The following is a 24,887-nucleotide window of genomic DNA, read 5'->3' as shown; positions in this document are numbered from 1 at the left end:
AAAAACATTTCTCTGCCAATTCCATAAGAATTCTACACCTATTCAGAAAAGTATCATTTATTTCTTACAAATTACACCTCTGTAACTGACCCCCATAGCATATGTGCAGCTAACTGATTTTTCCAACTAACAGCAATAATCCTAACTTTGCTCCAGAGGTAACTGCTTGAAAGCAATGCTACTGGATATGTACCAAATTAAAAAAAAACATTTAATTTTGATTGCGACAAGTACCAATGAAAAGAAGTGATAGTGAAACAAAATTTGCGGACTGTGATGTCATAATGCTCCATTGCCAAATTTTCAGTGAAAAACAATGATCCAGTGCAGTTAGTAAAACATGAATTTATGCTGCTACTTTTTTTCCAGCTAACCTTTATTCATTTTTCTTTTACTACTTTTGTGAAGGTTCTGTATATTGAAGCTTTTTGATAAGAAGAAAAGTACTATACAGTGCCCATTGTGCAATAACACAGTGAGCAAGAGGTAGGTCAGTGTCAAAGTAAGTAATGTGTTGCTCCTGTTGTTATTCATGTACCATATTAGAAGACACTCTCCCCAGAAAAGAGAGAAATCTGCATGAAGGCTTGTGCATTGGTATATCTTGGATTGCACCAGTAAAAATTGTACTGTAAGTAGGCATGCTGAGGTTGGCTATACAGTTAGCTGCTCCATAATCTTGGGGGAGATGGTGGTAATGTCACTGGACTAGTAATCCAGGAGCTCAGGCTAATGCTTTGGGGTCATGGGTTCAAATCCCACCCTGACAGCTGGTGGAATTTAAGTTCAATCAATAAATCTGGAATATAAAGCTAGTCTCAGTAATGGTGACCATGAAACCATCATCGATTGTTATAAAAACCCACCTGGTTCACTAGTGTCCTTTAGGGAAGGAAAGCTGCTATCCTTACCTGATCAGGCCTACATGTGACTCCGAACCCACAGCAATGTGGTTGTCTCTTAACTACGCTCTGAAATGTTAAATTCAAGGGCAATTAGGGATGGGCAACAGATGCCTAGCTTTGCCAGCAACACCTAAATCCCACGAAAACAATCAAGAATTACATTTCAGACTGATACTGACTTTTACCCTGGCCCGTTCAATATCCTTCTGTGGCACTACTGCACTTAAGATTCAATGATCTTGGCCCCTTTTTTGAGTTAATTACATTTTGTTTTTCAATAACAGCAGCAACAATTTGCATTTATATAGTGCCTTTAATTAGTCAGACATCCCAAGGTACTTTCAAATTGATTATTTTCTTCTCCAGACCCATACCAAACTGTTCTTAGGGCATGAGTTCATATTCAGTAGAATGAGGTATTTTCGAACACTGGTGATACACATTATTCAAGTGGTTTTGCATTAAAATTTGGGTTTTCAGTATCTGGGGTAAACAAATCTCATGGATAATTCAGAGGCTCAAAAACCACAAGGACAAAATTTCTATATGCTTTTAACAGTGCCCGTGTTCAAATTGGACAATATTGAGACAGGTAACAAACACAAAATAATTAGAGAACTCATTAAGCTCATGCACTGCAACTGGCTCATCACCAAGCAATTGGGGATGGGCAACAAATGATGGCCATGCCAGTGATGCTCATATTCCCATGGATAATAGATAAATCAGGAAAAAATTTCAGTACCTATAGATGGAAGCTCAATGCTACAATCCATTGTGCCATTGAGTCAAATCTGTATGTTGCATAATGCAAATATATAATGTATATATAGATTTACATTTCAGACTGATTCTGAATATTGCTGGCAATTTTATTGGAGTTTTCGCTAAATTTATAACCCTCTTACTGTTCACATGAGAGAAATAGGATTGAAGAAAACTCTAAGGGTCACAGATTTGTCTGTTTTGGTAGATCAGTGCTGAGTGTTTTCACATGTATGCTTTTTTTTATTGTTGCTCTTTCTTGCTATGTGTTATCACTGATGGTGATTAGTGCAGATGAATGTGTAATGTTTATTTTATACTTGATATCTAAGATACAGTCACTTTCTATCATGCCATATGTAGCTTTTGTGATAGATCTTAAAATACTTAAGTAATATTACCATGCATTTTAGGAGTCTGCAGGAAAGCACTCGCTTTAAACAACTTGCAGAGGGTATTATGAAAACAATCCATGCCTTTGAGTTGGATACAGGTTATGAATGTAAGTATGCAAACTGCTTTTATTGTTTTGAGGTCATTCTATATTTAGAAAGTATATTTTTTTCCAAAAGTATATTTTAGGGAATGATTGCTTTCAGTTCTTGGATACACAAGCCATGAGCTTGTGAGTAATGAGCAGGAAAATGAATAAAGCTGGAAAGTTATTAAAAATTTAAATGGCCCCGAACCTTATAAACTAAAGGGAGGTGAAAGCAGACTGTGCAATATTACCATGTGAACATTTAATGTGTTTTAATCAATGGATTAATGCTGTCCTTCAAATAGTGGACAAAAGGAGCTTGACACAGTTCAGGCTGATATCCCATTTTAATTTTCCCCACTAATAAATTTTAACAACTGGGAGAAAAATTTAGTGTTTTGTCTTGAAATTATATCAGTACAGTGGTCCTGGGCTTGAGTGCATAGATGGGGGTAGAGTACTCATGAAACTATCTTCCTTTAAAGAGTCCACACATTATTATTTTTTTCTGAATTATTTTTGATTTTGCTCTTTATTTTCCCTAAATGTAAGGAAGGTCTGTCCTGGGAAAACAATTTTGTCTTTTTCACTGGTTATATATTGGGAAGATTTAGTTATTGACAAAGAAATAAAATGTGATTAAAACATGGTAAATCACAGGAGTGTCAAAACGGCATTCTATTCATGAAATTTTGAGGCCTGTATACCTGTTATGCCATGAGACAATTTTTAGTTTGGGCATTTTGTTATGATCCTAGACCAGATCCCCAATGTCTGGTCCAGTTAGAGACCAATAACTTTTTTTGTTTAGTAGACAAAGTTTGAGATCCAAGACTCTTGCTAAGAGAATAAAGCCACAAGATTCTGCAGTTTCTGAACAAACAAAATAAATACAAGGCCAGAAAGATACAACAATTTACATTCAAACATCAAGGGTTAACCTGTGGTACACGTGAATTAACAGACAAATTGTGGTCTAACACTATGCTTTGGGCTGTAACTTCCTATGGAATGGCAATCGAGTCGGATTGCCACTCCACTTGAAAGTTCTTATCCTAAAATCCAGGCGATCATATTTCGCCTGACCTTCCAACTCAGGCTGGGCAAGATCTGGGCAGCGCAGCATGTCCCCAGTGCCCAGCATCAAAGGGCTGTACAGTCAAAGATGAGTAAGCCATGTCCCTTTCTTAACTGCAGCAGCTGCTGTCAACCAGGTAAATTTAAAGGCCTAGCCACATTTAAAGGACTTTGACAAGGTAAGTGGACAGGATTGGGCTGGGTGGGGGGTGGTTGGGTGTGGCTTTGGGTAGTGGGGGGTGGGGTTAGGCTTAGAAGGGGGTGTGGGGGAAGGAGTTAAGAGTCAGCATTGGCCAGGGGTTGGTGGTGGTGGTGTGGGGGGGCAAAATCTCGTGAGTTGGGAAGTTCCCATTCGGGGTAGGGGTCTAGTCCCTTGGGGGTGGGTTCAGACCCCTGGGGATAGGTGGGAGTGTCCTGTGGTGGGTGGGTAGTAGGGGGAGTCCTGGGGTGGGTGGTGTCAGTGTGGGTCTCTGCCAGTTACCCAGAAGTTAGAAGAGGTTTTAATTCTTCTAACTTTTTCCGAGTGACTATTGATGCAATCCAGTTGGAGCCATCCAAAGTTCATTTTTGGGTGGTTCCCAGTGCAGGGCAATTACCTGGGGGAAGTTTGCATGTTTGCATGCCTGGGCATTGCTGCCCAAACCTTACCTGTAAACCTGCGGTGGGGAGGTGGGTGATCCCCCAGCGCATCTTTGGGATATTCCCCAATACAATGTCCTGGAGCTTGCAAGTTACAGCAATAGCAAATACGACATGACAGATCCCATGGATTTCTCAGCAACTTACCCAGACATCAGTAAACATTGTGAGTCAATCAATCTCGTAGAAACTCTGTTCCCTCCAACTGCAAAGGCTTCAACAATGGCCCACTTCTCAGAGTTTTACTCTCATCTGAGATTCTGTTCCCCTGGATTCCCAAATCTGCACTCAAACACTAACTCGCAGTACACCTTCAGCTTTTCGGCCGCACCAAGCAGAGTACCACTGCTCCATAGTGTCGTGATATTGGCTGATTGTGGTTGTGGACTCCAGTATTAGATACCATACGGTACTCTGTACTATATATGGGGTCACCTGACCTTGGGGTTGAAGGTCAGATAGCATATGTTGGAGCCTGTCTTGATAAGAGTTGGCACTGCAGATGTGTTCATGTTAGGAAAATGTGTTATCAATAAAGTTAGTTCAGCTACAATGTTGACGGCCTGTGTGCATCATTAAAAAAAGAAACAAAACACATGGGGGGGCACTTTTGCACCAACAGCCCTCAGCACAAATTCACTAACATCTGCCTCCTTTCCAGGGCTCCTCCCAAGCCCTCGTTACTTGAAGTCTGCCAGCCGCAGCCATTTTTCTGCTTAGAGCCTATGCTCCTCTCCTTTTCTTTTTAGCTGGTACCTCTCCCTGTCCCCCGTCTGGAACTCTTCTCCAATTGTGGTGCCCTGCTTTTAGGTCACGTGATCAGGGTTTTCGTACCATTTTCTTTTCATACAGGCGCACTGACCCATGTCTTTGGCCTAAAGAGCTTCAAAATGCCAGAGTGTGCACACGCCATTCAGGCATGCGCAAAACTCCTGAGGCCTGTGAGGACCTGGAGTTCCTGGCCTCCCACTCGACCAGAGGTTAAATCTGATCTTGTAACAGCGTCATACTCAGATAAACTTTAGCACTAAATAATTTTGGACAATTATTGAAGATTGTCTGCCTACTAGTAGAAATGCAAGAATTGTCCCTTTAATTCTATGGCCAGGATATTCCTGTTGGCGATTTGGGGGCGGGGCCCGCTCGCCGACAGGAAAATGACGCGGAATGACCTCAGGAGGAACCCCCGACGTCATCCCGGTCCTTTAAATTTTCAGGAAGGCAGGCGGACCGCGAAATCAACTGTCCGCCCGCCAACCTGTCAATGGCCAATTAAGGCCATTGCCAGGCTAATTAAGATTGTTAAAGACCTATCCGTCCAACCTTAAGGTTGGGGAGCAGGCCAGGAGCCCCAGCGGGCTCCTGATTATACATGAAACTTCATCCACTGGCGGGATGAGGTTTCATGTCCGTTTTTAAAATGTTTCATAAAGTTTGTGTTTCTTATTAACGTATCCTATCTCGTGTGACATTGTCACATGAGGGGCACATGTTAATAATTTTAATACTTTTCTATTTTTGGAGTTTTTTTTTACCTGTTAGTAATCTCTCTGAGACAGCAAAAGAGCGCACTTTGACAGATGGGAAATCCCTCCCGCTCCGCTCAGGAAGTGCATAGCGCTTCTTGTTGGGCGGGCCTTAATTGGCCCGCCCACTCAAAATGGCAGCGGGCCCCGTTTCAGCGGCAGAGTTTGGCTGCCCGCCCCCTGCCGAGCTGGTGGGGCCCGCCCGCTCGCCCATCAAGGGCTAAATTCTGCCCCATGATTGAGATGCTACAGTTCCTGAATAATAGAGGTTGTAAGTATAGGTCAAGATGATGGAGTGCTTTGTGGAATATAATTGTTCCTAAACATGATGTGTTACCAGACAAATAGCTTAGAACGCATTAATGGATACCTAACTTACTTTTAGGATTCTCATTAGTCTTGTGCCCTAACCCTCAAACTTTTACTACAGATTGGAAGAAGCAAATTTGAAAAATAAATTATTTGCAGAGTCCTATTTATCCACGTGACCATAGAAGACTCAATGCAGTCTTGTTTGAAAGAAAGTTTTCAATTATCTAACAAAGCTCTACTTTCTGTGTTGCCCTAATCAAGTCTCACATTTCATGCTAATTTTGTTGCACCAGTTTTGTCAGCCTTGCTGTTTTGGTGTTTATCAATATGTTTCCAATCCATTATACCCGCACATGGATAAGTAAAAGCAAACTGAATTATCAAGAAAATATATGTTGCCTGTTCCTGTCTGGCAGTCCAAAAACATTGAGGAAAAGACCTTGTGTTGCATACCAAAAGATAATTGGGGATTTAGAAATCGAATTGAATGAGATTATTCAGGAACTGTCATCCTATGGGTTATTATTTTATGCGTATCTATCCCTACTTGTGAGTTTGTATGTTATTAATACTCTGCAGTGCATTCTACTAATAAGTTAATTTATTTTTGCACATCCAGTAATTTGAATTACGCAACATAGATAACAATAAAATGGACAGTTAGTGCTTAAAAATGATTTGAATTAAGAAAGTTTGAATGAACTGGCATCTAGTTAAATAGAATATCAAGCTTTTCTTCACACTTAGTCAAAATTATGTTAATTATAGCACCTTTTGAAGTCTGAATTGGAGCCTTTGAGAGGGAATGTATTAAAGTATGGAAACTCATTTTACGGATTATTTATGAAACAGACAGCCAACTTAAAATTAACACTATTCCAATTTGAATGTGCTCTTTAAAAATTTTACTTCACATGCCTCTTTTATGTCAATTGACAGACAGTTGGGTGGAAGAAGAGGTCATACAGTTGGGGGGCAGTGAGGGGATTCGGACAGCCGGGGAGTGGAGGAGGAGGTCGGGCAATTGGGGTGATGGGGGCTGCTCAGGCAGTGGGGGGTTGGGCGGTAGGCCTGTTTGGTGGGGGTAGTCCCCTGGGGGGTCATCGGGGGTGGGGGGAGTCCTGTAGGTGTGTACAATGATTACCCAGAAGCTAGAAGTGGTTTTAATTCTTCTAAATTTTTCTGGGTAACTTGGTATAACGCAGTCGGAACCATCCAACGTTTGCAGTTTAAATCACATTTTCAAATGCTTCCCAATGCAGGGCAGTTGACCACTGGAAGTTTGCACTTGGGCAATTGCAGTGCAATCCTTATCTGTGAACTTTGAAGGTGGAGGGGAATTCCGCGGGGTATCTTTGGGGCACACTCCAGATAAATTGCCTTGGAGCTCGGAAATTATGGCCCCAAATTTTACACTTTCGACTTCAAATTTTAGATGACAATGATGAGCCCTTCATTGCTGCTTAGATTGATTGAATGTTTCTTCTTTATGTTTTATGGTTGGATGTTGTTCAGATCAAGGTTTTAAATCAGTGTTTTACTAGCTGATCTTGAATAATGTATTTAAATCACTCCTCTTTGAAACAATAAAGGGAAGACTAGAAATAGTGTGCACTCTTTTGGACGCTTACAAGATTTTTTGCATGGAACAAAAGCTATTAAAAAGCAATCTGTTCAAATTAGTGCATGTGTTAATGTATGTAAATAATAGATGAAATATTTGGATTTTTTTTAATGTTCTTGCACCTTTTTAAACAGTCTCCATAGGCAACACACCAAAAAGGACTCCAGCTGAGATCAATGCTTACAGACAGTTATGGCAAGATGATAACCATACTTGGAGTAACAATACACCACAGAATGTCATAGCTACTGGAATCTCCAAAAATCGCACTTTGGTACTGCAATAATTTCTTTAATGCCTTATGGTTGTATTGGCTCAAATTGCTGGAGCAATGCATCTTGCAGTGAGTTAGAGCAGCAAGTGGATGGGAAACTGAGTGGGAGACCCAAGAGAGGGAAACGAAGATAGGAATGAAAGATAGAAAAGTAAAAAGCAAAAGTGAAAGGCAGAGGAAACGAGGGTTAGCAGCAAATATGGCCATTGTACAAAAAATAATGTGTAAAAATGTTCAAAAGACAAGTCTAAAGGCACTATCTGAATGCATGGAGCATTTGCTTAAGGTAGAAAAATTAACCGCAAATAGATGTAAACGGGTATGATATTGCAATTACAGAGACATGGCTGCAGGGTGTCCAAGGCTGGGAACTGAATATCCAAAGGTATTCAATATTTGGGAAGGACAGGCAAAAAGGAAAGGGAGGTGGGGTGGCGTTGTTGGCAAAAGATGATGGTGCAATACTGGACAGGTTATTGGCTCAGAAAATCGAGATGTGGAATCAGTCTGGGTGGAACTGAGAAGCAACAAGGGGCTGAAAACATTGGTGGGAATTGTCTATTGACTTCCAAACAATAGTGGTAAGGTGGGGAGCGGCATTAAACAGGTAATAAGAGATGCATGTAACAAGGGTGCTACAGTAAATCTGAATATAGGCTGGGTAAACCAAATTAGCAAGAATACTGTGGCAGATGAATTCCTGGAGTGTGTACGAGATGGTTTTTTTTAAAGACCAGTATGTTGAGGAACCAACTAGGGAACAAGCTATCCTAAACTATGAAGGTATGATGGGTGAGTTGGTTACGATAGATTAGAGAACTTCATTAAAAGGCATGTTGGTGGATAGGCAATGGCTAATATTTAAGGAATGAATATATACATTGCAACAGTTATACATTCCTTTATGGCACAAAAACGCAACAGGAAAAGCAGCCCAAGCGGCTAACAAAAAAATTTAGGAATAGTATGAGATCCAAAGAGGAGCCATACAAAGTGCTAAAAAAAAAAGTAGCAAGCTGAGGATTGGGAGCAGTTTAGAATTCAGCAAAGGAGAACCAAGAGATTGATCAAGAGGGAAAAAATAGAGTACGAAAGTAAACGTGCAAGGAACATAAAAGTGGATTGTTAAAGCTTCTGTAAGTATGTAAAAAGAAAAAGATTATTGAAGACAATGTAGGTCCCTTATAGTCTGCAACAGGAGAATTTATAATGGAGAACAAAAATAGCAGAGCAATTAAAAAACTACTTCAGTCCTGTCTTCACGGAAGAAGACACAAATAACTTCTCAGAAATACTAGGGAACCAATGGTCTAATGAGGAGAATTGAAGGAAATTAGTATTTGTAAAAAAAGTGCTGGGGAAATTAATGGGACTGAAAGCCGGTAAATCCCCAGGGCCTGATAGTCTACATCCCAGGATAGTAAAGGAGGTGGCTATGGAAATAGTGAATACTTTGGTTGTCATCTTGCAAAATTCTGTAGGTTCTGGAATAGGTGCGACAGATTGGAGGGTGGCAAATGTAACCTCGCTATTTAAAAAAGGAGGGAGGGAGAAAACAGGGAATTACAGACCGATTAGCCTAACATCACTACTAGGGAAAATGCCAGAGTCTATTATAAAAGATATGATAACAGGACACTTAGAAAATATCAGTGGGATTAGACAAAGCCAAAATGGATTTATAAAAGGGAAATCATGTTTGACAAACCTATGGGAGTTTTTTGAGCTCATAACTAGCAGAATAGATAAGAGAGAACCAGTGAATGTAGCGTATTTGGATTTTCAGAAAGCTTTTGATAAAGTCCCAAATAAGAGGTTCGTGTGCAAAATTAAAGCACATGGGATAGAGGGTAATATATTTGTATAAATTGAGAATTGGTTAGCAGGCAGAAAACAGAGTAGGAATAAATGGTTCTTTTCAGAGAGGCAAGCTGTGACTAGTGGGGCATCACAGGGATCAGTGCTTGGGCCCCAACTATTCTCAATATATATCAATGATTTGGATGAGGGAACCAAATGTAATATTTCCAAGTTTGCTGATGACACAAACTAGGTGAGAATGTGAGTGGTGAGAAGGATGTAAAGAGGCTTCAAGGTGATTTAGACAAGTTGAGTGAGCGGACAAATACGTGGCAGATGCAGTATAACGTGGGGAAGTATAAAGTTACCCACTTCGGTAGGAAAAACAGAATGGCAGGGTATTATTTAAATGGTGATAGATTGGAAAACATTGATGTACAAAGGGATCTGGGTGTCCTTGTACACCAGTCGCTGAAAGCAAGCATGCAGGTGCAGCTAGCAGTTAAGAAAGCAAATGATATGTTGGCCTTCATTGTGAGAGGACTTAAATACATGAGCAGAGATGTCTTAATCCGCTGTACAGGGCCTTGGTGAGACCACACCTGGAGTATTGTGTGTAGTTCTGGTCTGCTTACCTAAGAAAAGATATACTTGCCATAGAGGGAGTGCAGTGAAGGCTTACCAGAGTGATTCCTCAGATAGCAGGATTGTGGTATGAGGAGAGTTTGAGCTGACTAGGCCTGTATTTACTGGCGTTTAGAAGAATGAGTGGGAATCTCATTGAAATGTATAAAATTCTGACATGGATGATGTCTCCCCTGGCTGGGGAGGGGCATTGCCTAGAACAAGAGTCACAGACTCAGGTGGGCCATTTAGGACTGAGATGAGGAGAAGCTTCTTCACTCAGAGGGTGCTGAACCTGTGGAATTCTCTACCACAGAGGGTTGTGGAGGGCAAGTCACTGAATATATTTAGGAAGGAAATAAGATAGGTTTCTAGACACTAAAGGCAGCAAGGGGAATGAGGTGAGAACGGGAGTACGCCGTTGAGTTAGAGGATCAGCCGTGATCACATGGAATGGTGGAGCAGGCTCGAAGGGCCGAATGGCCTACTCCTCCTAATTTCTATGTTTCTAACATTGTGAATTGGATTTTTTTTCCCCTTTCTATTCGAGGTAATATTTTTGTGTTGCTCGTTGCTGGAAAAGCGATTTGTTAATTTTGGGGCAGTGGTCAACAGGGGCGGGTCTAAGACATCTTGAACGTTGGACCCAAGGGCCTTTCTCCTTAAGTAATGAAATTTAAGGATAGAGAGAGAAACTGTGCAAGTGAAGGAGAGGGAAATGGGGTGAATTAGAGTCAATTAGATACAGAGAGAGAAACAAAGAGTGGACAAAGTATGAAAAAAAATAGTTTAAAAGAAACCTCTTGGAGCAAATTAGCACTGAGCTGAAGTGAGACCTTAACAGGTTTATTAGTTTTCTGGCAGGACTGTAAATCATGTCGTTAATAGAATCATTATAGCATGAAATTCCTGCCCTAACTGGCTGTGATGAGATTCATTCATGTTTACAGTGCAAATCCAGCGTGCCTTAACCTTCGTGGGGGAGGTTGGTGACAAAAAAGTGCAATTTGCCCAGTGATTTGTGGCTCTTCACAGCTCATGGCGTATGTGACCTTGCTGATATTTTTTTCCAGTTATTTCTGGGCCATTGCTCTTCACTTTTTTTTCCCCTCCCCTTCCCATTTCTGTGAATTCTTAACTCGCTTGTATCCTCCGAATGTGGGGTGAATTAGCTGACGAGGGAAAGGAGTTTTGTTGTTTTTTTATACAAGTAGCTGATCTCTTGATTTTGACAGCCTGGAGGGTAGTTAGAAACTGAAAATTTTGATTGCCAATTAATCACACCTCAGATTTCACAATGAGATTGCAGCTGTGAGTTTATTTATGCAGCTTAATGTTAACTTTTTTTGAAAAATTTTCAAATGTTAACTTTATTCTATGTAAAGATATCCACACAGCAGTAATTTCATTGTGAGATTCTGATGATGTTTCAAACAATTTATATAACAGTCTTCTGAAGACTGAATTGAGACCACAGCCTTGCAGTCGCTCCCATATGTTTTTATGTGTATTCTTTATCTTTGGACCTCTAAAGTGACGTTGTTTGGCTGTGACAGATATTGTGCCAAACATCACCCATTGGGCTTCATATATGGCATTTACACTGAAATATTGGTAATTGTGATGTAATCACAGCAGTTTTATCATCATTATGATTGTTTATCAGGAAATAACCATATATTACATAACTTCTTAATTATATCGAATAGCTAAAGAAATTCTGAAATAACTTTTTGTTTTCTTGTACAGAAGGTGGGCGCTGACCCTCCTTTGACTGAATTTGTAAAAAGGGTTTCCTCAAGAATTAAAAGGCAGAAAATCGAGGGCACTGCAGTCTGCATTGGGATTGGTGAGAATTTTAAGCGCCTAGTATGAAGGGATGATCTTTGTATGTGGTTTTTTTGTACTTCTCTGGACCTAGTACCAACCCCCCCCCCCCCCCCCAGCTAAACCCAGGAGGGAAAGAATGTCTGCCACAGACCTCAGCCGCCTCTTAGTCACTGGCAGTGCTGTTGTTTGGCTAGAGGGAGAGTTCTGTCCAATTCTGCTTACATCTCTTGCCTGTGAAGGAGTGCTACGTTTTATCAAATAATTGGCGAGCACTATGAATCTTTCATTGAAAATAAATGACCTGGCAATCTTTTTTATGGTGTTGGTTGAAGAATAGATTCTGACCAGGGCACTGGGAGAACTCTCTTGCATGAATTTGGATACTGCCCTGGGCTCTTTACAGTAGATGAGGATGCAATTTAATATCTTGTACAAAAATGGCCCTCTGGCAATGCAGCATTACCAGCCTAGATTTTGTGCTGAAATTTCTAGAATGAGCTTAAACCCATGAGGTGAGAATGCTACCGCTTGAGTGACAGCTGATATTTGGTCAACGTACAATAGTTTAAAACAAAAACAGAATTACCTGGAAAAACTCAGCAGGTCTGGCAGCATCGGCGGAGAAGAAAAGAGTTGACGTTTCGAGTCCTCATGACCCTTCTGTCGAAGGGTCATGAGGACTCGAAACGTCAACTCTTTTCTTCTCCGCCGATGCTGCCAGACCTGCTGAGTTTTTCCAGGTAATTCTGTTTTTGTTTTGGATTTCCAGCATCCGCAGTTTTTTTGTTTTTATAACAATAGTTTAATGTTTGTCTTCTGTATTACAGATTCGGACTCTTCTGAGGAGCCTTTGTTCAAAACACATGTTAATGTGAAGTAAGTGAAGCTGCAAAGATCAGAAGCAGCATATCCTGTATGGAGCTAACAAGACTAATTACATTATGAAATGTTTCTCAAATGCTGTTATATCTTTTTATGTACTGTGGGAATGTGAAAGTAGGTGATCAGTCTTAAAATACACCTGGATACGTGGAGGAAAAAAAACAAAATAATGATTTTATCTGTAATAACTAATATTGTTTGAACAAATTATTGATGTTGGGCTTGGTGCTTGACTTGCCATGTTATATATTTTTTCAATCATTGCAGCAAGATTTTATATCGGCTACAATGGCAAAGAGAGGGTTTCATTTATTTGTCATTCACTAGGACTTTTGTGCTTTTGAATATTGCTTGTAAATTTTTTAAGTTTGGTTGGGTTGCCCTTTGAAGTAACTGATATTTACCAGCATGTTTTTATGAATTCCCAAGCAAGTGGGTATTTGAATAATGGCCCAGATTTTACAGGGTCGGGTGGGGTGGAGGCTGTGCTGTCAGCGAACAGCATTCAGTGGCATTCTCACCCTGAGACTGACCGCGATTTCAGGATGTAGCACATGGGCAAATTAACATGGAAATCCTAAAACTGCAGCCTACCGCTGACTTCTGACACAGGCTGCGCTATGCCCCCACACCTCCGGAGCCAACAGTCACTCAAGTTAGTTGATTTGGCAAGAACTTGTCCTTTTCAGCGCCTTCATTGCTTTTAGAAGCAATAAAAAGTTACACCTTGTTCAATTAGGTATTATTGGGTTTTTAACAGCGATGTGAGCAATAACTATTGTTGAGCAATAGATCTGGCCCTGCAAAAATAATTCTCCATTCATAAATATGTCCATTATGATTTAATTACAACATTTTTTTAAACTAAACTTTTAAATATTAAAATATTTTTTCAGAATATTTCAGCTTCTACCTTCACCCTATGTTTATGTCCTAATCTTTTATTTTACTCCCTGTAATTTTTTTTAACAAAAAGTGTTTGGACTTTAGTGCTTTTCATTTCCTTGGTTGGTTGTCTGTGAAAATTCTTTAATGTTGACTTAATAATGACTTGGACTGTTTTGAACAGCATGATGACATTGGCACAGCTCCGCACTGGGAAGGCCCATTGCAATCTACTGCACACAAGAGTGGTAAAGTTCTTGTTGATGAGATTAATAGATCTTTCTTTGTGGCTTTCATTGAGGTCAGCAGCGAGTGCCGTTGCTTCCCCACTGACCACACCTCCAGGCCAATAAATTCCTCAGTTGCTCAGAAAAATGGGCAGCACAAAAATAAATAAAAATCAAAATAAAAGCGAAATACTGCTGATGCTGGAGATCTGAAATAAAAATAGAAAATGCTGGTGAAACTCAGCAGGTTCCGTAAAAGACTCATATTGGACTCGAAACGTTAACTCGGTTTCTCTATCCACAGATGCAGCCAGACCTGTTGACTTTTTCCAGCACTTTGTTTTTTTATTAAAGAAATAAAAATCATTCGTCTGACATCTTCCTTGCACCTCCCACTATGTGAAACCACAGGTGGAAAACCTGATGTTACAGATGGTCGATAACAGATGTGCTTCCCCACTGCTGCTAGTACTGATTAGTCATCCTGATCCAGGTCTCTTGGCATCTTATTTAATTAACTTCTTCACCTCATACATTGTTTTTTTACATCCATGAATAATTTTCCTTTTTAAAACCCTAGCTCCACTTTTTTTATTTTGAATGAACAATTGTCATACCAATAATTAATTCACTGAAGTTTGAACTTGATGTTTTGTTCGCTTTTATAGGTCAACACCACATCAAAAACCAGTGAATAAGAAAGCTACTTCTCAAAAAGAGAAAATTGATCAATGTGACAATGATGAGAAACCTTGTGAGGGAAAGAAATCAAAATTATCGAAACCAGCACCGGAGGGACTATTTTCATCAGAAATGGGTACGCCTATGTTTGATTGCCAAAATTCCAGACTTTCAAGTTCCTCACATTTCTTCTCATGAAGAGCTAGATATTTTCTGCCATAATGACCCTACACTTGTTGCTTTATAAAATATTGAATTCAAGAAACTTAAAACTGTTGCATGTGTTTTTTGGGAATAGAAATCAAAATAATTGTTAGATAAACAGTTTCTTTTCTCTGCTTTTCATTTAACACATTTGTTTTCTTATATTGCCATCTGTTGGGTAGTCTCCTCCAAACACCCACTGGCCTTTCCAACCTGCCCTTGTGATATCTCATGCACCACAATATATATCACAGGTGGCCAAACTTTCTGAACTTTACAGCCACAATGATAATCCCCAAACTTTTGAAAGCCACAAGACACAGATGACCTTCAGAGACACATTTAATTTTATTACTATTCCACACACTTTTTTGTGTCCCCTCACTCCTCACTCAGCCCCCGCTCTCTCACTCATGCCCTCCCTCCACATTCAATCCCACTCACTCATCCCTTCCTCCTACCCCCACCTCCAAATCTGGATTTCTCCACCTTGCCTGGATGTGGAAGCGCTGGAGTGGAGAAAAGCAGCTGCCGGGGCCCAAACACTAGGTCCCAATTCTCAGCGCCATGCCCACCTGCCCCCCACAAATCCCAACCTCGGCTGCTCTACAGGCCTCGCCCAGACCTGCTCTCACCCCAGTCCGGCTGCCTCGACTTCCTGCAGGCGAGGGAGCAGACAGACAATCCAGCGCAGGAAGGCATTTTGCAGGCTGGATGTGGGAGCAGCAGCTACTGGGAGTATGGCCTCTGCATCATCAAATCACACAAACTGGGCTAAACTAGTCAGGTTAGAGTTGGGCTGGTGGATACGGCGGCTCCCCATGCCGAGCCAAGGCCTTGGCCAATTCTTCAGAATGATTCGGATTTACCTTCTGTTTAACAACCGCCCTTCTTTGACTGTAAAAGCAGGCAGCCGCACTTTATCTATAAAAGAGCTGCAAGTGGCTCACAAGCCGTGGTTTGGCCACCCTGATATATATGCTCCCTACTGGTTCAGGACCAGGTAATCTCCTAGGAGAGACACCAAACCAGATTAAAAGCTCATGACCAGTTAGGTACAAAAAATGGGAAATTCCCCTCCAACCCCCTTAAGTGATGAAATTCCCCTCCAACCCCCTCAATTTATTAGGCTATTAACTGACTTAAGTTTAAGATCTGAATAAATAAAGATTTATTGGCTACTCATCAATCAGCTTACTCCCTTGTCCTAGTATCACTTTATTTTATAAGGAGGTTATCATAAATGCTTAGTTTAGCTATTACCCATGTTCCTCAGATTTTAATTTACTGAAAAATTCAGAACCTTTTAATGTTGCTATCCCTTTCTTATTTAATTTCAACTTCATCCCTAGATATGAATGATTACTTGAATACCGGTTGTAACTATATGATAATTTAATTAAAATTAAATGCATAGCAGTACACTCACCCCATGTGACTCCTTGTCTTGTGATGTCACTTTGCGGTGTATACCAGCCTGTCATCCCTGCTCCTTTCTCCTGCTGTGCTTTGCTGTGCTTTGCTGCCCTGTCACTGCCAGGAATTCCCATGCTGTTTTTAATGGCTTCTCTCTCTCTGAATGTGTTTTGCTGCTCTGCTCATGCCATCTAACATTCCTTCATCATTCCCCTGCTAGTCCTTATCCCTACCTATCAATCTTTGTATTTTTCTTTCTGGGCAAGATAGTACTTGTTCTCAAACCTTTGAAATTTACAATCGTCCCGGCTGCACCCATTGTAATCTCTTGGCTAAAACAATTACTGATAAAAGAGCACATGTTTGAAAAAGAGTTGGAGGAAATTGATTTAAGGAAGGCAAACCTGACTGCTCAATTAGCCTTTGCAGTTTGATGGCCTCTGCACTGCTGGCATCAGTAGAAAGGTAGTTATGTAGATTACAATGTTTCTTTGATCACCTTATTCTGATCAATGTTGCACAGAACAGAAGTGCCTGGCACCATTTGGTTTCTAAATCATGTGGAATTGATTTTCCTGGAGATATTGTTCCATTATTCTTGAAGGTCCTGGCGTGAAAATTTACAGACATAATTTCTTTATTGGATGCTTTAAAGGACATTATTCAGTTCCTTTGTTAGAAGATTAATCGTGTAAATTGGACTTTTTTTTGTCTTAAAGAAGTGAGCTTCAAAGCTAGTTGATCAGGTTTTCTTTGTTCATTCATGTGGATAGTCTGAATCTAAATTTAATTAATTTAATTGAAATTAACTGCATAGCAGTACAAAAGGTTATAGTATAGCACCGATTGAATATATGAAAGATCTTAATCTTTGTTTTATCGTCTTATCACCTATTTTTCAAACTCATTCTCCCTGAATTCCTAAGAATCCGAGACACCTGCTTATCCCAAAAAAGTATGCTTGTGTCTTGTAGTTAAAAGTCTCTCAGCATAATCTTGGCCCAACATAATGTGTGATGGTTTAAGCATGCTCATTGCAGAATTTACTTCAGACTAGCTAAGATATATTTCTTTTAGGGATTCCAATTTTGCTTTTCAGGAATCCATTTTCATATTTAAATCTCGTTCTCATGTCACTTCTCCCACTACCACCCCATCCTGCCATTTCCATGTAATCCAGGTATTTTTTTTTAAAGTGTAAGAGGAGAGGCAAAAGGTTCATGTGGCAATGCAGAGATTAGGGCTGAGGTGACTGAAAAGTTGACCCAATGACAGGGTAATGTGAAAGGAGGAGGAGGAATGTACAAAAGACTAAATTGAGGATTGAATAGTTCACCAGATGTAAGACTGGACAAGCTTAAAGAAATAGTTTGAGACAGATCCATGAAAAAATTCAAAGATTACATAAAGATTTTATATTCTTTGGGTTGAAGCACACAAAGGCATTGTAGATCAGTGAGGATGGGGGCCATGGGTAAGCAGAAATTAGTGTGGAACATTCACAGAATGCCTGAATTAGTAGAATGATTTGACTGAGGATAACAAGAGACAGCAGTGCTTAACATAGTTTAGCCAACTCTAATATTGAATGAATGACTAGACCAGTTGTCAGATGTCCTCCATTCGTGAACCTGAAGGGAAAAAGATGGGGAGTCTGACAGTGTTTCGAACAAGGGAATTAAAAGCAGAGGTGGGAGACCAGTTGAGCACGCCAACAGGAGCAGAAATAATTCTGAGTTTGAGAGTGATTTAGTGAGGGTAACTGAAGAATAGTATTTTCCCTAGAGGTGGATGATGAGGTTTTGGGGATGGCGTTGATAAAGGAGAGGGAGAAGTGAACCGAAATGGTTGCTTCTGTTGGGGGAGACCACAAGGAACAGCGAGGTTGACGGATTGGCCGTGGATTGAGGGGAGATGAGTTTAGATAATGCATTAAACATCATTATATTGCTGACTTCTTTTTGCCATATGACTGGTCCATTTACTTTGGTCAAGAATGTTTTTGTCCAAGAATTGTTGTTCCCATTCTTGGAGATGTTGTAAGACTGGTTGTTCTCCCCTCCTGACTCGAGGGTTGGTGGGTCAGTATGAGGAACAGGAACTATATGATTATATTGACTCACTTAACTGCATGATCCAGGGATGATATTGGATATTCACAATAAATTGTTAATTGCTAGCATTGTATTTCAGATTTTCCATTTCAGGAGGAATAATCTCTGACCTACAGCTTCTTAATTTGTGTGACCATATGAAAACAGTGATCTTTTTGTTGTGCACTGAACATAGATTACTTTCATCAAAAAGCGAATTGGCAGATTGCTTAGAAATTTTTCATGGGGGGGGAGAGAGAAAGTTGCTGTCCAAGGTTTTGAATTTAAATTCAGCTTTAAAGCTCCATAAGAATATTTACACAAGCAAAGTAAGAGATGAAAAAAAAGACTAATTTACCAATCAAAACTAATCCTAAATTATTGATTGAAAACATGTTTAATTTGTAGATGATAATGAAGTGTCAGAAGATACTGCAAACACGGATGCTGGTGATTATTCCTGTGCAACCGAATCTGAAACAAAGCAAAAACAAATGACTGAGAACAAATCTGAAAGTAATTTCTGTAGCCCAGAGGTACCTGGCAAGATCTTTGCAAATGAGAGCTCCTCGCAAGTTGCTGCAGAATGGGTGAATAAGCAAAGCTGCATTGACGGAAACGAACTTTTCACTGACAGTGCAACGCCTTTTTCAGAAAAAAGTGCTTTAGAAAGAGATGTGGATCAATTGATTAACTGTGAAGAGCTGAACCCTAAAGATTCTACTTTAATGGTTGAAGATGAAGCTGATATTCAGAGAACTGTAAGCCAACCAGTTCTAAAAGTGTCCAAAAGAAAAAGCCAGCGAATTATCAAGAAAGTCAGTGAATGGTTATCCAAAATTAATGTTGATGAGGTGACAGCTGTTGGTGTGGAATCTAATCCACATGACCAGAAAATGGAGTCAGATTCCTTAGAAGGAGAGAGCCCTGACTCTGGTGGAGAAGCTTCTGGTTCAGAAGATACTGAAAAAGTTAAATATGGCTTAATCTCGCCTTTAAAAGAAAAAAGTGTAGCAACAGTAACTGCAGCTGATGTTAAAAACAAAATCTTTGGGAAAACATATAAGAGAGATAAGAGAAAAAGTGCTCCAGTAAATTGGAGTTTTAATTCTGACATTAAAAGTGATGAATTGACATCTCGCAGAGAAGATGTCTTTGACATCAGTTGGAATAAAACTGAAAAAGGGAAAAGAAAAAGCAATGGACTAGATCCTGAAGACTTTATAAAGAGGTCTGTCAATGATGAGGGTAACAATGGCAATGGTGTTCAGAATGGAAAAAAACAAATAGACCCCAAGGAGAATGTTCCTGTGTCTAATAATATTGAAACTGAGACAAGTAAAGAAGTACAAGGTGAGCCATCTGATATTAAACAAAATGACAAACTAGTAGTTTGTGGTGAAGACTCTGAGCAAGTTGTACAGCAGCCAGACTTGGAGTTAGGCAAGACTGATGCTGAAAGCAAGAAAAAAATTAACAAAGGTTTGGGGAAAAAAGGAAAAAAGTCATCAATAAAACAGACAAGAAAAAGAACTAAACCTTTGCAGCTAGTTAATCAGCTTGTAAGAGCTGATGGAAGTCCTAGAAGCAACCCAGTTGACATGAATGAGAACAAGATTGATAGCTTCCCCAGTAGCGAAGAACCAATGAAGGCCGAACCAGAACTGAGGGTGACCAGAAGAAGTAATAGATTGAAGCTGCTGGATGAAGAGTTGATCTTGCAGGACAAAAATAAAGGGAAGAAATCTAAATTCACCAGGTTGCATACACTCCTTGCACCTGGTGCAGGCAATGACTCCGTAGCAGAGCCTAGTGAGGAAAATACTGATGCAAGAATGGTATGTGTAGAAACTGAGAGTCTCCCAATGCAGGATATTATAGTTCATGCCTGTAATGAACAGTTACCTAATGATAGCTATTCAAAGCAAGATTATGTAGCTTCTCATGGATCACATGGGAACTCTATGGTAGAAAAGCTCGAAGACAGTGATGTGCTAAGATTATCAGAGAATGTGCATCAATTAAGGGACTGCGATAAAGCAGCAGAAACTGACAATGTTACTGCGCTAGCTGAATGTCCAATGTGGTCTGATCATTCTTCCTTCATAGCAGCATCTGGCACACACTCGGAAGATTCAGGTTCACAAGCCAGCATGTTACTACATCCCGTTCTTGGGGAAAAACACAGTGACCCACAAGTACATTCCAGTTGTACAAGTAAAGATGAAGTGAACCCAAATGATATTACATGTTTGACTGTGAGTCATTCCAAAGTAGAAACGGTAAACAGTGAAGAGAACAGCAGTGAGGGCGTAGCTATCAAACAACAGACAAGATCAAAGGAGGTGACTGATGACAGTGAAGTGGATACTGAGCAGCTTCTAAAGTCATTCAAATTATCAAAACGAAAATCATTCATTCTTATGCCAGGATCAGAGCGTCAGTCTGTAGAAGATGAATGTGTAAAAGCTCCGGTTTCCAAATGTATTGATGCTGAGGCCACTTGTAAATCAAAAGGGATCGATAGGGGAAATGCAGTGAACAGAGATTACGATGGAAGTGCTGCTACAAATCAGGAAACGGGAAAAATTAATTTGGATAAAACTGATTCTCCAATCAAAAAAGCCGAGGTTGCCAGTGGCGTCAAAAGTAAACAGTGCACATCTGAGTTGGATAGTGTGCTGAAGCTATTGAGCAGGGAAGATCGTGATTCTGTTGAAATTGTGCCTCCACCAACTTCAACCCCTGGGTCGCCTCTTCCTCCTGTATTTCCACAGCATATCCAGGAGGTGGTGCCTCTATCAAGTAGCAGGTCGAAGGGAAAAAGGAGCAGCAACTTGCTGAAAATAAAAAGCTCAGATACCAGTAGTTCACTGGTTAATATAGAGAAAGAAATATTTGATTCTGATAGATCAAGCCAAGTCACAGACAGTGAGCACTTAAAGAGCAACGCACACAACAATTCTTGTCATAAAAAAACCACAAACGCAGTTGAAGACAGAGCCTTAGAAGTAGCTGTCAGCCAAGAGATTCAGCAAGGTGGCTTAAGTACAAAACTTGATTCCAATGCCCATCCAGAGTCTGAATTATTGTTTTCAACTAGAGATCTGCTTGGTCAAGAAGCAAATGAGAAAGATAGTTATCAAGAAAATAAATCAGATAAATTGTTAAAAGAGATAGGGTCTTCTAAAAATTGTGAATCACTTCAAAATATTCCTGCGACTGTAGAAAGCACTACAGAAAGTGAATTAGTTAAATTAACTGATGTTGCAAGATGCCACTCTCAGCCTATGTTTACCAATGCACAAGAAAGTGTTGTTGTAGGATATAAAACTGGCGAGAACAAATGTCTACAAAATTCACTGGTGTCTTCCGTAACTCCTGATGGGCTGCTAGATAGTGCTGAAGAAAGCATAAATAAAAGCATGGATGAAATACAAAGTAAATGTCAGAAAGACCGACTGAAGCAATATGAAACAGCGACAAAGAAACAGAAGAAGAGAAACTCTCAGAAATCTTCGACACGAGAGCAGGTTCGGCGACGGAGGAAGCGGCCAGTTAAACTGTCGACTTCAGAATCTGAAACAAGCGATGAAGAGCTACCTTGTTTTCAGATTTTTGGATTCAACAGATTGGGGTCACATGCTCCGTCTGTGTCGCAAAGTCCCTTAAGTGCAACACATCTGTCTTCAAAGGGTTCACTGGGACTACCCTTTTCATTGCCAAACAGCAACACAGAAGTTATAAAGACTTTTTGTACTGAAGTAAATAAATTGGAAGAAAATGTAGATGATGAAGGCTCTCCCAAAAATGAATGCCTTGCCCCAAGCCAAGAATCTGGGGAATCTCCTGACTTATTCTCTTCTCATTCTAGTGGTTCGTCCCCTGATGCCAGTCCCCAACCAAAAGCAAGCAGTAAGACTCACAAACAAATAAACGCTTTAAATGTAACCGAATCAAAGAGCCAGGATGAAAAAAATGACCGCAAAGTTGAAGAAGTTTGGGATGCTCCATATGTGCAGCCACAGTGTTTTGGTATGGTAGTTAATGGCCATTTTGGGAAACTTTCATGCTTGGAATGTGACTTGACCCACAGAATTCAATTTAATGTTTAGACATGGGGCAGTCAAAGTTCTATTGGTGGTTTACCTGCTGACTGGGAAATTTGAAAGATTTTTTTTTTAGGCAAACATTTCTGGTGACCAGATGTTGAAGCTGACTTTCAAAGCAATATAAATGTCCAACTTTGAATTATCATTGTATCAAACAGTGGTTTGTATTTTTTCCCTTAATATGACCATTCAAGAAAAATTATGGACATTGTGCATAAAATCTGAGACTAAGCAATTAAGGTGACTAGAAATTTCATATTCTACATCTGGTCTGACTTGAATCTGCAGACGGCACAGCTTTATTAAAATAAAAACAAGCTATAATATTAACAAGTCCAGTTTTTTTGTACATTGATGATATTGTCTCCTGTTGACAAACAATAGGAATGTAAATGTGCTGGCAGGTGCATCTAATATCCAAGATATATTGTAGATTCACCAATGGTCTTAGTTTCTCCATTTTATGGCTTAATTGTCACTGATACTAAATTTCATACATTGTTACTGTTCAGGGACCTTGCATCAGATAATGAACGAACAGGCATCTGCTACCCCCTCCTTTTGGGGATTTGGTATAAGGAAATCCTGGAAATAACCAGCATATTAGTTGACAGACTGAACAAGCAGATGAAGAAAACAAGTCCATGGGTCTGTTTAGTGAAGGTTTTCTATTAAGAATTAAAAGAAAAGATAGTTCCGGAAGGTGAAAATAGAAACCAGGACGATCAGTGAGGAAGATGCAAAGAGGATCAAAAATAACCTAGGAGGTAGGAACCTGATGTCTGTGTGTGTGTAGAGGAAGGATAGTTAATGCAACTAAGATCAGGAATACAGATCAATGATTGAAATAAATTATATTCATACACGGGGTAATCTTTTTAAAAATGGACAACTTGGGAAGTAGCACAACTGCCTTTACTGCTTTTTATCACAGTCCACGTACAAAATTGTACTCTGTCAGAAGTGTTGAAAAATACACCAAGCAAAATCCAAATTTTGTGGAGGTAATGGGGATGCTCTCTGTGCAACTTCACTTCAGTTAGAACACAGAACGGGGCACTGGTTTGCATATTGGTGGGGCCTGAGTTAAACACCGAAAAGTATTGCTTTACATCTTTCGTATAGTGAGAGTGTATGTGGTTTATTTAACTCATTTTCCACATCTAAGGATTTAGATGCACCTGCCCCAGAGTCAACATGCAGGTGTAGGTTGTTATAATCTTAGTTTTCCAACTGTGTTTGTGTGCAGAAGGTGGAAAAGTACCTAGCAACGACAGTGAAGCCAGCCGTACAGGGGACTCCTCTCCAGAGATTGAAATTCTAACCACACAGGTAAAACAAGGGTATAAATTAACATCAAATTAAAATGTTAAAATGTGCTGGGAGAGTAATCTCTATTGAGTACCACAAATTCATAGTGAGACTAGGGGCAATATTTTTGTCACAAAACAAGTCTAGAATAGACAGCCATCAAAAACAGTCCTGTTCCTCCCACGTTTTTTTAAATTATTGGTTATCAGCAAAGTTGAAATCAGATGCTTAAATATTATGCAAAACATGGCAGTTCCTCTTTCATTTTGAACCAGCAAAGTACTGTTCAAGGTTGAAGAATATCAGATAAATCAACATCCAAGAGTTATTTCTCAGCTATCATAAAGAGTGAGCTACAAATTTCCCAGAGCCCCATCTTAGAAATTTCATCTGTAGTTTTTCACTTTCCTCGTGACATTAAGTTGGATCAGGACCATAATGGCATAATTTATATATAGTGTGTTGAAAGTGAGTTTTTGGTGCAGTAAGTAGCCATATCTCGTAGCATACTTTTATGTCCTCACTCAGTGCTTTAGGAAAATAATTGTTTTTTTTAGATGATAATCATTTTTTTAAAATGACGTCTGCCATCAGTATGGCAATATGGTTAAAAGCCCTCCACATGAATTTGGAAGCGGTAAAGACCAATTAAGACCCAAGTGTCTTTTTCCATCATGATAGAATAGCAATTGCCTTGTTCAAAATATTTTATTGAGTTAAAATCACAAGCTGCATTTAGTGCACCATTCTTTTTTTTGAAAAAAATTTAATTCAACTGGAAACTTTTTGTTTTACCTCCCAAGCAAAGGTGTGCAATACAGAATAACATAAAGAAACTCGAGCATGAAATGGCTGTGCTCGAGGCAGTTCTGGGTGAACATGGAAGCCAAGACACTGAACACTTGTTCTCAACAAACCATCCAGAAGATTGTCCAGAGCTATTTGAAAAACAAGTGAAACCAGGTAGTTCATTGATTAAAAAGGGTAAAGTTTTTAAACCATAAATAAAATTGTATAACTTCGGAGTAGCAGATGATGAGAGTTCTACTAGGCTGCTTTTGTGCAGATACTTTCCATGGTATTCACAAAAGATTAACATTAACAGATGAAAATGCCTTGTGATTTAAATTAAATTGTTACAGTTATGAGATTTATAAGATATTTTGGAACTGTGTCTTTAATTTAAGGTAAAATAGATTGGTCATGCGACCTGTTCTGA

General features: G+C 39.7%; 1 protein-coding gene across 3 annotated transcripts in view; it reads left to right on the top strand.

Annotated features, from left to right (window-relative positions):
- Positions 1-24,887, top strand: part of LOC121294020 (breast cancer type 1 susceptibility protein homolog) — a 63,051-nt gene that overhangs the window by 9,924 nt on the left and 28,240 nt on the right. For 2 of the 3 annotated variants that reach the window (XM_041217504.1, XM_041217505.1), the window contains 9 exons: positions 409-486; positions 2,084-2,172; positions 7,464-7,603; positions 11,777-11,876; positions 12,685-12,733; positions 14,520-14,668; positions 18,654-22,280; positions 23,607-23,689; positions 24,472-24,631. In XM_041217504.1, the coding sequence (XP_041073438.1) occupies positions 409-486; positions 2,084-2,172; positions 7,464-7,603; positions 11,777-11,876; positions 12,685-12,733; positions 14,520-14,668; positions 18,654-22,280; positions 23,607-23,689; positions 24,472-24,631 (4,475 nt within the window). The remainder of the gene's footprint in view (positions 1-408; positions 487-2,083; positions 2,173-7,463; positions 7,604-11,776; positions 11,877-12,684; positions 12,734-14,519; positions 14,669-18,653; positions 22,281-23,606; positions 23,690-24,471; positions 24,632-24,887) is intronic. The other variant, XM_041217506.1, reaches the window with a different exon arrangement.

The sequence above is a fragment of the Carcharodon carcharias genome, chromosome 23 (genome assembly GCF_017639515.1).
Source record: "Carcharodon carcharias isolate sCarCar2 chromosome 23, sCarCar2.pri, whole genome shotgun sequence".
NCBI lineage: Eukaryota > Metazoa > Chordata > Chondrichthyes > Lamniformes > Lamnidae > Carcharodon > Carcharodon carcharias.
This window is presented reverse-complemented; position numbering and strand designations above follow the sequence as displayed.